Source organism: Natator depressus, chromosome 9 (assembly GCF_965152275.1).
Source record: "Natator depressus isolate rNatDep1 chromosome 9, rNatDep2.hap1, whole genome shotgun sequence".
In the NCBI taxonomy this organism is placed as follows: Eukaryota; Metazoa; Chordata; order Testudines; family Cheloniidae; genus Natator; species Natator depressus.
Genome location: NC_134242.1, coordinates 63,160,168 through 63,172,778, shown reverse-complemented (window position 1 = coordinate 63,172,778; position 12,611 = coordinate 63,160,168). Strand labels below are relative to the sequence as shown.

Below are 12,611 nucleotides of genomic sequence, written 5' to 3'. Positions count from 1 at the left end.
GCTAAGCAGAGTGTGCCAACACCTTCCCGGGCCAAGCTGTCGCCTCTGAAAAGGGCAAGAGAGACCATTTGGGAGGCTGAGGTGTGAAGTCTCCCATTTAGGCTACACTTTCCAGACTCCTGTCCACTCCGCTGATCCTATCTTTGCTGGTGCTAGTCATGAGATGGGTGAACGCTGCTACGGGGTCCTGACAAGTGTGATCAAAGAATCGCTGCAGCCGGTACGGCCATACATCAGACTTGTCTAACCTCAGGCTTGGGGCTTTCCCAGGGCCTCAAACCTGCATCCAAATCGCAGGCTCTTTCGTGCTGCAGCTGTGAAAGTGACACTGAGTAGCGAAGAGGAGGGATAGAGAGAGAGCCCTGTTAGGCAGGCTGCAAAGGAGAGCATTGGTGAGAGCTTGAGCCCTGCTGTTGGTGGGAGTCACTGAAAGTTGGGAGCTGGCGTTTTAAAGAATTCCTGTCAGGGTTTTTGCTTTGTCAAGAGAAGCTGCAGGGCCAGGGGAGTGGTCACCATGGCCAGTTTCCATTCGTAGGAAGCCAGGCGGTACATGCTCGAAGCAATTGGGCTGGATCCCATGACAGGGCAGGTTGCTATGGTGTGCAGTTGTCAGGCCCCCTCATGTGACCACGAGCTGATTTAGTGAGCCCGAGTAAGGGAGACAATGTCCCTGAACCAAAGAGCTTGTGAACTACAACAGCCAAGTATAGACCAAGGGAGGTGGGGAAGGGCTGCAGTCGTGATGGCAAAGGGATTGAGCTGAGGCGTGCGCGTCTGGCTTGTTTGTACCATGGCTGTTGTATAAAATACAATGTGAGCGGTGGGGAGGGGGGCAGGTGTGGGCAGGTAGGGGTAGAAAGCGAGCCAGTTACGTGAGGTTTGGATGGAGTGGCAGGGGAGGGGAGGTTTCCAGGTGTCACAGCGTGGCTGGGCCCGTGAAGAGGGAGCAGGGGCCCATGCACCGGGGCTGCCGACCTGCTGCGCCATTGGGGCTTACGGGGAGGCACTGGGGTCTTCGTAAAGAGGAATGAAGCAGAGGGCTGCAGATGCTGGGAGGCTCCTGCGGGCTGCAGAGAGGTGAGGGCTGAGAGCCAGGTGAGCAGGAGTAGAAAAGACTGGAGCCAGGGAGGGCTAGGAGTGGCTTGCCAAGGCAGGGAAGTGCTGCAGAGAGCAGATCAGGGGAGAAAAGAGAAGCCCCAGGACTGCGCATTGTTTTGTGATTTAGGCCATTAAATTATACCCTGGGAGAAGGGGAGCTACTGGACAAAAATAAAGCCCGTGAGGAATTAATAAGGGGTGCAAAGAAGAGACCAGATGCAGGCTGCTGCTGAGGCACACCAGGCCAGAAAGGGGACGCTGTGGGGCAGGCGTGCCATTCTACAGCGCCCCCTTCTGGCCTGCTGTGGCTCAGCTTGTGGGTTGTCTGCCCAGGGCTAGCCTGTAGGGCCTGATTCTCCATAATGCTGGGCAGCTGTGTCCCTGGCTGACTCCAGGTGGAATTACGGGTGTCTAGCCCCTCTGATTATCGGAGCGTCGGGGTCGAGGCTGCTGGCCGGCGATGAGCTTGGGTTTGGTACACAGGGCACTCCAGGGGAATGGAAGGCTCTGTATTAGGAGGAGCAAGTGTCCCCACACCACCTAGAGTTGGCCCAAGACAACATCGACAGGGGGCCAAGTCATCCGGCTGGGAGAAGGCGTCCATTCCTCCTGAGCAACCCTACAATAACAAGTCAGGCTCCTGAACAGGATGGAGGAAAACAAGCTGAAAGGCAACAGTTGCCCATCCAGTATCAGAAACAGTGGGGAGGACAAAATGGCGGCCTGTGCCCACTGAAGTCGATGGCAGAGCACCTCATGCCGGCAGTGAGAGCAAGACTGAGTCCTGGGTGAGGATGCCGTGGCTAAAGGCTGGCTAAGGCTCCCACACAGAGCTCAGCAATGCCCAGGGCGTGCCAGCTCAGCGCTCGCTCTCTTTACTCCAGGGCAGGCCCATGTTTTCCTAACCGCCCCCTCACATCTGCGCACCGCACAACCTGTAATATATTTAGTGTCCTAACGCTCCTGGTAGGCAGGGAAGGGCTGTTATCCCCGCGTCTCCCCAGCGTCTGGTTTGTGTGTGCAAGCGGCATTTGCACGCGCAGCCTGGCTAGGCAGACCCTGAGGGTTAGAGGGAGGAGTGTGAATGCACACACAAGCTGGAGTGCCCCTAAACACAGATCCTCAGCATTGTGAACCGGAGGGGAGGGGATCCTGAAAATCTGTGCCATGGTGTCTGTCTGTCTGGTGCGTACAAATAACCCCAATATGATTCCCCCCTCCCCCCCACCAGTGTAACAAAGGTGATGGGGCACTCAGGCTAGTTCCCAGAGGCTGCAGTGCTCTCTGGAGCAGGGTAGCGGGGAGGGGAGGAGGACGGGGGATCTGGACTGACTGGCTGAAATACCTCTCTCAGCAGCAGCCTTCTCCGCCCTCCCCAGGGTTTGTTATTCTAAGACTCCTGGCCCAAATGAGAAACAAATGGGGAAATGTAAGAAGCCCTGCACAGGCTGCCGTGCAGGCAAAGGCCTAACCACTGTCACAAATGGGGGGCAGAGGGAAGCCCCAGGGGTGACAAATTGTGTTCTCCAGAAGGGCCCAGCAAAGCCTGCAACGCTTGTTCCCAGAGCTGGAGCATTTGGGACAGCTGGACGCAGAAGGCAGAGGCTGGACGGGACCATTTGCTATTTTCTTTTCTTCTCCCACGCTGAAGGCATCTTGAGAGAGGGGGCTGACCTGTGACCCCACTTTGCCTCCTGCCCCCGTCCCTACCCTACGAGTGTTTCGAAGCCGGGTCTCACCCGATGATGAGAATAGCAAACGGGGAAGAGGCATATCGTTGGAGTGGGTCTCCTGGGTTAGGGTGGGGCATCCTACAGCATCGTGTTTAGGTTGCTTTTATTTACCTCTTTGCATGCCCTGTATTCTACATCAGCTAGGGCCCATGTGCTTCTTGCTGTACTGCTATGCTGAGGCTGAGGGGGATGGTTGCTGACTCTGTTTCAAAGTTAAAGACATTTAATCTGGGGTTAGAATGAGGGCAGGGAATGGAGGCAAAGGGGTGGGAAGCAACTGGCATGAAGTCCCCCCCAAATCAGACCCTAAAACGGAATGTCCCTGGAATGAGGGTTATTTTCCCTGCTGTACAACACCCGGCAGCAGCTCTGCACAATGAGCCTTGTTTGGAATCAGATGCATGCTATTTCCCTGCCTGCCTGCATGCATCAGTTTCCCCTAGTCTCAGCCGGCAGGTGCGTGATGTGAAGTGCCCCATAGCCCAGGCTCCCATATAGATAGCTGCATGGCTCCCCAGCCCCAGGGGGTGGGGATGGGGGAGAGGCCCAGCACAGAGGAGGTAACATTTCTGGCTTTACAGCACCTGAGCAAACACGGTTGGGAGGGGGAATAACCCCCGTGACTCCCCAGGGCCGAGCAGCACTGATCCCCTAAATGTGCCATAAAAAGCCCAGAGCACAGTCCCCTCATGTTTGGAATCAAAGGGCAGTCAGAGGCATCGGAGCAGCCAGCGTGGTGGGGGAGTAGGCCAGGGCTGGGGTCCCATCCGTGCACTGAATCCCCAAGTTCTTTCCCTTGATTATTTCTGTTGAACAAGCAGTGGGAGCTGGGTCACCTCCATGGCAGGCTGCTATGCGAATGGGCAGGTGGAAGGACAGCACCAGTCCAGTGGTCATGTGGGCCCAGAAAGGAGATGTCTCATGGCTGTCAAAGCCCACACTGACTTGTAGAGTGACCTTGAGCAAGTCACATAGGCTCCGATCTTCAAATGTATTTAGGCACCCATTGAAATTCCCTTGACATGGGAGCTAGGTGCCTAAATACCTCTGAGGTTGTGGGCCTTTCCCTCCCCATGTCTGAGCTTCCTCCACTGTAAAATGGGGCTAACAATACAGTCTAGCTAATGATTTTATACTGCTGTCCATCATCGTTGTATATGGGCACCTTCCATATGAAATTGATAGCAATGGGGAAGTTCCTAGGGGACTTGGAATCTCTGGCCTGGCTCCTTTTGAAGTGTCCCATCTCTGCTTGGGCTATCCTTTGGTTTGTTTTATTGATCTCCCCTGTGTAAAGGGCTGGGCGAGCTGCAGCTGGCGAGTTCTCTGGTAACGGTAGATACTGTTGGGGGGTAAACTTTAAATGACATGTTTTACAGAGCTGAGGAGTAGCTTGTACCAAGAAATCGAGCACCGAGTATTAACAATCAGACACGAGCGAGCTTCTGCACTGAAAGCAGGGACTGCTTCATGGCTTGAGACTCTTGTGTGATCACTGGGTGTGCTGCACGCTTTATAGCTCATCAGCATGCTCAGTCCTGCAGTGCTCGGCTCAGAAATAGTCACTACAGGCATTTTCCATAGTTGGATTGTCCATAGGATCCTTTTCCCAGCTTCTTGTTCCAGGGCCAATGATAGCTTTGCCAGGAGCAGAGTTAGTGGCCAACACCTGTTGAAGTAGGATCCCTGCTCTGTGACCATGGACAGGAGAGAACTGGAGTGGTGGCTTCCAGATGTGCAGCCTCGGAGGTGAGTGAAAAATTCAGCTGCCACAGTGAGGAAGGGTCCAGCGTAAGCCGGGATTGATACAGCTCCGAAGGGGAGACCGTGCCCCCCAGTCCAGCATTAGGCTGTCTCAGGGCTTGCAACGCTTAGCGATTCAGGTGCTCTGAGGTGTGCCGTGTGCAAAGTCCCTCCCTGCAGGTTTTTTCCAGGCTGCACTGACTCAGCTGGGAAAATTCCCTCCAACTCCTTCCTCCTGGCCCAAAGGTAGGGCTGGGGAAGTGGGGGCTGTGGCCCCAGCCTGGGTAGAGATTTCCCAGGGCTGGGTAAAGGGGAAGCTGGCCCGGCCAGGGCGGGAGGTGGAGATGTCACTGCAGAGCCAGTTTTCTGAGTAGCAGCCGTGTGAGTCTGTATCCGCAAAAAGAAAGGGAGGACTTGTGGCACCTTAGAGACTAACACATTTATTTGAGCATAAGCTTTCGTGAGCTACAGCTCACTTCAGCGGATGCATTGCAGAGTCGGTGTTAATCAGAGGCCCGTAACAAATCCTATTAAAGCTTCATTAGGGCCCCTTCGGGGCTATCATTATCAGAGGCTCCCTCTGGTGCTGCAGATACTAGAGCAATGCCTCCCCAAGGCCAGAGGGAAGGAATCGGGTGACGGGCAGATTGGGAAGTAGAGCGGCGTGGGGGGGCATGAGACATGGGGCCTGGTTGGTCCCAGCCTCGTGCCCTGTGCAGCATATCCCTTCTACGGAGCAGGGGAGAGATGGTGCTGTTTGGCTCTGGGCCGGTTTTGCATGCCCTTTGCACTGTCAGTGAGAAGGGGCAAGGTGGGGAGGGGGGCAAGTTGCCCAGTGCTGGGAAGGCAGCTCTGGCAGGGGCTTAGTGGAAAGTGCATGGACCGTCCCCCCTGGGCGGGTGAGAGGGCTCTGCGCGGCTGGTCTGCCAGGGAAATTCCAGAGACCCGCTCCCCAGGGAGCACCTGCTAACAGCCCAGTGCCTGCTGGCAATGCCCAGCTGAAAACAAGCTCATTTAGGGAGACGCACAGGGCTGCCCCTAGCAGTGGCATAGCCCCATGCCAGGCTGGGAAGGCAGAATGCTTGGGAAAGAGTCTCTCCTGCCGAGCCTTGAGGCTGGGAAGCGGGAGCTGGCTCCCTGAAAGTCCTGGAATACACCAAGCTAGACAAAAGCAGGGCCTGTAATCTCCAGTTGCAATGGGGCTGTCCCATTGGTCATCCCTGCTGAATTATCCATCGCTCTCTTGCCAGAGAGCACAGGCCTAGGGGGATTTGGCTGCCTTGTGCTGCCCCAGAGGCACCAGTCGCCTGCTTCTCCCGCAATCAGTGATGCAGCTCAGCCCCGGAGGAGGAGCCGAAGTGTCGCTTTCCCTTGCAGGGCTGCTCCCCACGCGCCTACATCCCAGACAGCAAATCCTTTTGACTATGTGTGTCCCGCCCCGCCCGGTGCTGCTGGGGCTGGATCTCTGGGCTGCCCTGGTGCTGTCCAGCCTACAGAGCAGTGACTTGAGAGCAGGGACTCTGAGCCCAAGGCCCGACCCTGCCCCGTGCGTGCCCTTGGCAGCCGGATGGGGCCCGCAGTGAGAAACCCCCAATTGGTACCGAGCCAGGCCTGCTTCCCTTTTTACCCCTATGTTACAGCCCTGAAATCTCACGCCTCTCTCTCCTCCCCTCCTCTGTTCCTTGCCCCCCTCCCTCGAAAGTCACTCTCTCCTCCCTCTCTTTCCTTCTGGCCTTCTCTCCATTAGCTGGGCCATCCTGCACAGACCCATTTCCTCCCCACATTACTGCCCCTCCAGTCCCCTCCCTTAGGGTAATGGGGACAAAGCTCCTAATCACCCTCATTAATTGTCCCCGCCCCGCTCCCCCTGACTCCCTGGGGCATTTCTCACAAATGGTGTCTAACTTTTCCCTTCTGTGTTTTGTTTTTCCACCGGAGCTGACGGTGCCCCCCCAGCCTCCTGCTGAGCCACTGTTTACTCAACTGGGACATGCTGGACACCCTGGGACCTCCTGCTCTCCCCCTTCCCCAGCCCCAGCCAGGCTGGGAGGGCTATAAAGGGCTCCTAGGACAGGCCGGAGAGAGAGACCTTGCTCCTTCTTCGCCAGCTCACACTATGGATGCTTCTGTCCACGCTCCCCTCGGGCTGGCCGGCTGGCTCCGGGGCGCCCCAGCTGCCTGGGGCTGTGGGTGCCCTGTGCAGGGCCGAGAACAAGGCAGAAGGTAATGAGGGTCTTGTGGCCACAGTGCCCATTGCCCGCTCTGTGGCTGGCGCAGCCGAGTCGGAGGAGACGGGGCCGGCAGAGGGGGGAGTGTGGCGCTCCGTCTCGCTACTTTTGGCAAAGGTGTGGTGGGGGGGAGTGTCATACAGAATGGGGCGCGTCTGTCTGTGATTGTTAATAAGGGCTTTGTGCTTCTCTTCCCTTCTGCGCTGGGGGCTCAGAAACAGGCCCCTAAACCCACCTCCCAGATGGGGAAACCTTGAGGCTGTGTCAGAGGATCACGATGCAGGAACTCTCCTGCTGTCACTGCTAGCCCTTAGCCCCTGAGCTCTACTTTTGGGGGAGGGTTAGGGTGGGGACTGCAGCGCTTTCCCCTTCCCGACCATCCCTTGGCACTGCAAAGCGTAGGGCTTCCGAGGATCATCCTGCGAAACTGCTGGCAGTCTGGGGACAGGGTCTGCCCACAAAAAACAAATCCCACCGGAGCGGGGGAGGCGGAGGGCCGGGGACGAGGCTGCATCGCTGCGTTTGTGTGTGGATGTGGGGGGGCTGCAGGACAGGGGATTTTAGTGCTGAGAACACCCTAGCCCTGTGTGGGTGCGCGGGCACTATGGGCCTGCATTTGCCTTGGTGCTTGTGTGATGCCACGGCTCTATCAGCTGTCACGAGCTGGGGCTTCTCAGAACGATAGCACCCTGGGCTTGATGACCACTGACTGGCCCACTCCACCCCCTCTTCTTGTCTCACTTCGCAGATTCCCACCGCTCTGGAGACCCTGGCTTCCCACTGCAAAGGACCTGTGCAGGCAGAACAGGGACCAGACAGACCCAGTGAGTTTCACCCTTCTTGATCCAGCTCGGCCCAGCCCCAGAATCCGCCTAGTCCCCCTGGGGCTCAAGGTGGGTCGGAGGGCGGGGTTGGGCGTTCGCCCTTCACCTCTGCGGACCTCTGCATCACAGCATCCCCACGGTGGGGCCGCTCCTAGGTTGAGCAGCCTTGTTCCCGAGGCATTTCCCCTAGGTTCTTTTGCTGTCCCCAGCCCCTGGGGTTATTGCGTTCAGCTCTGGGCCCCACGCTGCTAGTCGCTGTCCAGCAGGGACTGGTCCGGGCTCCAGGGAGGTAGCCTTGGGTGACCTCCGGCTCTGGATTCTGTTTCCATGAGGCCCAGAGCTTCAGCTCGCCTGACGGGACGCACTGCAGAGGGGGAATTCAGGATGGAGCTCGTGGGAAGCTGCCTGGCCGTGAGATCGGGGGGGGGGCTGGGTGATTGGCTCCCAGGGGAGATCCATCCCTCAACACTTTTTTACAGCTAGGGCTGGACAGCACCTGACAGGGCCGGATCCTGGCTGGCCCCGGGAGCTGGACAGGCTGAGCTGCTGGGCCTTTTCCACCTCTAACCTCCGAGCTCCACCGGCTTGCTGGGCTGTACACAGGGACCGCTCAGTGGCAGGGGCAGAAAAGGACTGAGGGGTTGGGAGCCAAGCAAAGTTATTCTAAGTGCAGGGCCTGGCAACCTGACACATGGGATCCTTTGAGTAGTCTCCATTTGCATCCTGCTCGAGGCTAGTGAAAAGACCTTCCCCGGCTTTCATCCCCTGGAGGCTAGGGGCGGGGGGCAGACCTCCCCAGCAGGTGCCCCCTGGAGTCTGGTGGGCAGATTTCCCCACACTGGTGACCCCTGGAGGGTGGCAGGCAGACCCCCCTCAGCCGACACCCCCTGGAGGCTGTGGGACAGACCTCCCCAGTTGGCACCCCCTGGAAGCTGGGGGGCAGACGCCCCCTGGCTGGAACCCCTGGAGGATGGCAAGAAGCCACCCCCCCATGCTGGCACCCCTGGAGGCTGGTGAGTGGACCCCCCAGGCTGGTGCCCCCTGGAGGCTTGGGGGCAGACATTCCCACCTGGATGACCCCTCCCGGCTGGCACCCTGGAGGCTGGCAGGCCAACCCCTCACCCCCCAGCTGGTGTCCCCTGGAGGCTGGGGGCAGACCACCCTGGCTGGCATCCTGGAGGCTGGCAGGCAGACCTGTCTGGAAGACAGGGCATCTTCCCCCATCCCTCCCAGCTGGCACAGACTCTCCTTTTGAAGGTAAGCAGCTGTGAAACGAGCCCCTTCCCTGCAGTGGGTAGTGTAGGCCAGTGCCAGGTTGGCACTTCTGCTGGAAGGGCTGGCTCTCCCTGTGTAGCTGCTGTGGGGGGTTAGATTTCAGAGGGCTCTGGGTGGTGGGAAAGGGATGCCTCTTCCCTGGCCAGGGCTGGGATTCCTCAGGGGTTAGCTGCGCTAGGCAGGGGTTTGGCACAGGGGGAGATTACAATGGATAAAGCCCTCCCGAGGGTAGAGCCAGCTTCCTCCCTGGCCCTCGTCTTTGCTGTGGGCACCAGGGTGTGTGTTCAGTGAGGCTGGGGTGCGGAGGAGGCCGGACCGTGTCCCCTCAGCAGGCTCATCCTCTCAGCGCGGGTGGCAGCCGGCTGGAAGGAAAGGAAATCTGCCTTGCTTGGTGTGATTCCCCCAGGGATGGGGAGCGGCCAGCATGGCCTCCCTACTCCCTGCACTGCTCATGTGCCCTGCCCCGTTGGAGAATACCAGTAGGCAAAGGAGCCACGGATCCCAGGAGAGACGACAAAGTCCCAGAAGGGCAGCTGGCTCCTCATGCCAGGGCTGTCGTCCCAGATGGGCTAGCAACGGGGCTCCCCACTCTCTGCTGGGAGCAGGTCCCACAGCCTCCCACATCTCACGAGCAGGTACCTTTTCCTGCTATTCAGCCTAAACGTCCCCTCTCTTCATCTCATGCCATTGCTGCTCTCCTATCCTGCCTGACCCCACAGAGAAAGCACGGGACACTCCAGAGCTGGGAGAGGACTCACCTCCTCTTCCGGCCTATGCAGGCTGGTCCCTACAGCGCATGCATCAGTGCTGGGGCTGGGTCTAACACAAGAACAAGGGGACGCTGGTGGGAGGCAAATTCAGAACTGGTTCAAGGAAATACTTTCCTGCTGGGCACCACACAGTTAGCCTGTGGGACTCTCTGCCACAAAGCATCACAGAGGCCAAGAGTTTAGCAGGGCTCATAAAAGCATGCTAACATCCTGGGGTTAGAATAGGCACCACAGAAAAATTAAATCAGCTAGAGCAAAGGGTGTGACCCTCCGTGTTCGGGCTATGAGCCCAACTCTTACTAGTGGGGGTAAGGACGCCACTCTCCCTGCGGGGAGATTAGTCCCTCACCGCCTGCTTGCAGGTTCTCCCTCTGCAGCAGCTGGTGCTGAACATAAGAGTGGCCATAGTGGGTCAGATCACAGGTCCATCTAGCCCAGTATCCTGTCCTTTGACAGTGGCCAGTGCCAGGTGCCCCAGAGGGAATGAACAGAACAGGTAATTATCAAGTGATCCGTCCCCTGTCGCCCATTCCTAGCTTCTGGCAAACAGAGGCTAGGGACACCATCCCTGCCCATCCGGGATAATAGCCATTGATGGACCTATCCTCCATGAATTTATCTAGTTCTTTTTTGAACCTTGTTATAGTCTTGGCCTTCAAAACAAGCTCTGGCAAAAGACTGTGTGTTGTGTGACGAAATACTTCCTTTTCTTTGTTTTAAACCGGCTGCCTGTTAATTTCATTTGGTGACCCCTAGTTCTTGTGTTATGAGAAGGTGTAAATAACACTTCCTTATTTACTTTCTCAATACCAGTCAAGATTTTATAGACCTCTATCATATCCCCCCTTAGTCGTCTCTTTTCCAAGCTGAAAAGTCCCACTCTTATTAATCTCTCCTCATACGGAACTGTTCCATACCCCTGATCATTTTTGTTGCCCTTTTCTGAACCTTTTCCAAGTCCAATATATCTTTTTTGACATGAGGTGACCACATCTGCACCAGTATTTAAGATGAAAAGGAGGACTTGTGGCACCTTTGAGACTAACCAATTTATTTGAGCATAAGCTTTCGTGAGCTACAACTCACTTCATCAGATGCATTCAGTGGAAAATACAGTGAGGAGATTTATATACACACGGAACATGAAACAATGGGTGTTTATCATGCACACTGTAAGGAGAGTGATCACTTAAAATGAGCTATTACCAGCAGGAGAGTGGGGGGGGGGAGGGGGGGGAGAAAACCCTTTGTAGTGATAATCAAGGTGGGCCATTTCCAGCAGTTAACAAGAACGTCTGAGGAACAGTGGGGGGGTTGGGAGGATGTACCCTGGATTTATATAGAGGCAATATGATATTTTCAGTCTTATTATCTATCCCTTTCTTAATGATTACCAGCGTTCTGTTTGCTTTTTTGACTGCTGGCCCCTGCCAGAGACAGGCCATATGGACCTAGTCTCTGATCTAGTCTGATGAGGTGGGTGAGGTCATATCTTTTATTGGCCCAACTTCTGTTGGTGAGAAATATTAAGATAATAGAAGACATGACCTCACCCACTTTGTCTTTCTGATTTCCTGGGGCCAACCCGGCTACAACAGCACTGCAAACAACAATGGCTGATCTTTCATCTAAGCTGGTGGGTCCTGTGTGCCGGAGCTGCTCCTGCTTCCCTTGACAGATGATCCCATGGCCCAAGAGATCCCACTGGCAGGCCAATCTTTCCTGCTAGTCAAACTAACTTTTCCTTTGCTTAGTTACATCCTGTTTTTCCCAGCAGGAGATCCCTGGGCTCTCCCAGTGTACCCGCTGCATCCCCCATCCCTGCCCCTGGAATCCCATCAGCCCCCAAAGGGATCCTAACTCACCCCCATCCCCCATGCTGGGGGGAGGTTGCAGCGCAGGTGCTGAAGGCATGCATCCGAATTCCTGTTCTGTGTTTCCCAAGGCCCGTGGCAGCGAGACAATGGTGGATGGTGGCTCCGGCAAGGCATCGGCACTGTTCCGGCACCCCGTCAGGTACGTGCACCCCACAGTGATGGCGGGCAGGCTGCTTGTTTCTGTTCGCTGGGGCGGGTAACCAGCGCTCATGGTGCTCACTAGAGTGCAGCGTCAGCTTCGTGCACTTGGCTCGGCCAATGCCCTACTGGCCAGCCCTGCAGTGCCCCCGTGCTTGGCCAGTCCCGCCCTGCCTTTGCCCCATAGCTCTGCCAAGACCCCACAAGCCTGCCTTACAGCCCCACTCCTGCCACTCTACCACTGGGCTCCCCACACGCAGCTGTGCTGATGCCTCTCACTCCTGACCTGCAACCCCCTGCTAGCCCAGTGCTGGGCCCCATGCAGGATATGGTGCCTCTTTCACACCCCCGGGCTTTCCAAAGAGGAAGCAAAGGAACCTGTATTTGTCAAGCATGTTTTCCCCACAGACTCTTCTGGCCCCGCTCCAAATCCTTCGATTACCTGTACAGTGAGGGGGAGAAGCTGCTGGAGAACTTCCCCGTGCAAGCCACCATCAGCCTCTATGAGGACTCCGACAGCGAGGAGGAGGAGGAAGGCTGGGGGGAGGAAAGGCAGGCGGAGGAAGGGGGTCAGCAGGCGGAGGAGTCTGTGTTACGGCAGGAGGCAGGCTGCCATCAGGGGCCAGCTGGGGCCAGCCAGCCAATAAAGCTCTGTCTGAAGTGACCCCCACAGTGCCCAGCGCACCTGGGCAAGACTCAGCTGTGGGGATAAATGCCACCACCTTTCCCAATGCTGCCGGTAAAGGAGCCTGCCAGAGACTCCGCCCCAAGGTTCTGAGACCCCGGCCCTTGCCATCCTACACCAGGGTGTGTGTGTGCGCGATGATGGGGGGCCAGAGGGTTGTTGGGAAGCATTTTCAGGTCTCTCCAGCAGGGGGCACAGTTCAAACCCAGGGGCTGCAAAACTCCAAGATGGTCCTGCGGG

At 57.0% G+C, this 12,611-nt stretch overlaps 1 protein-coding gene across 1 annotated transcript; it reads left to right on the top strand.

Annotated features, from left to right (window-relative positions):
- The first annotated feature begins 6,690 nt into the window (after positions 1-6,690).
- On the top strand, positions 6,691-12,350 carry RIPPLY1 (ripply transcriptional repressor 1). The gene is made up of 4 exons (XM_074963088.1): positions 6,691-6,797; positions 7,551-7,626; positions 11,617-11,687; positions 12,095-12,350. Exons 1-4 carry the CDS (start codon positions 6,691-6,693, stop codon positions 12,348-12,350), a joined length of 510 nt encoding a protein of 169 aa, XP_074819189.1.
- The last annotated feature ends 261 nt before the right edge of the window (positions 12,351-12,611 follow it).

Bases quoted from the DNA above. Each gene is read 5' to 3' on its own strand.
- RIPPLY1 (XM_074963088.1), top strand. From the start codon at position 6,691: ATGGATGCTTCTGTCCACGCTCCCCTCGGGCTGGCCGGCTGGCTCCGG. The intron at 6,798-7,550 runs GTAATGAGGGTC...CTCACTTCGCAG, and splicing joins GGCCGAGAACAAGGCAGAAG to ATTCCCACCGCTCTGGAGAC. The intron at 7,627-11,616 runs GTGAGTTTCACC...GTGTTTCCCAAG, and splicing joins ACAGGGACCAGACAGACCCA to GCCCGTGGCAGCGAGACAAT.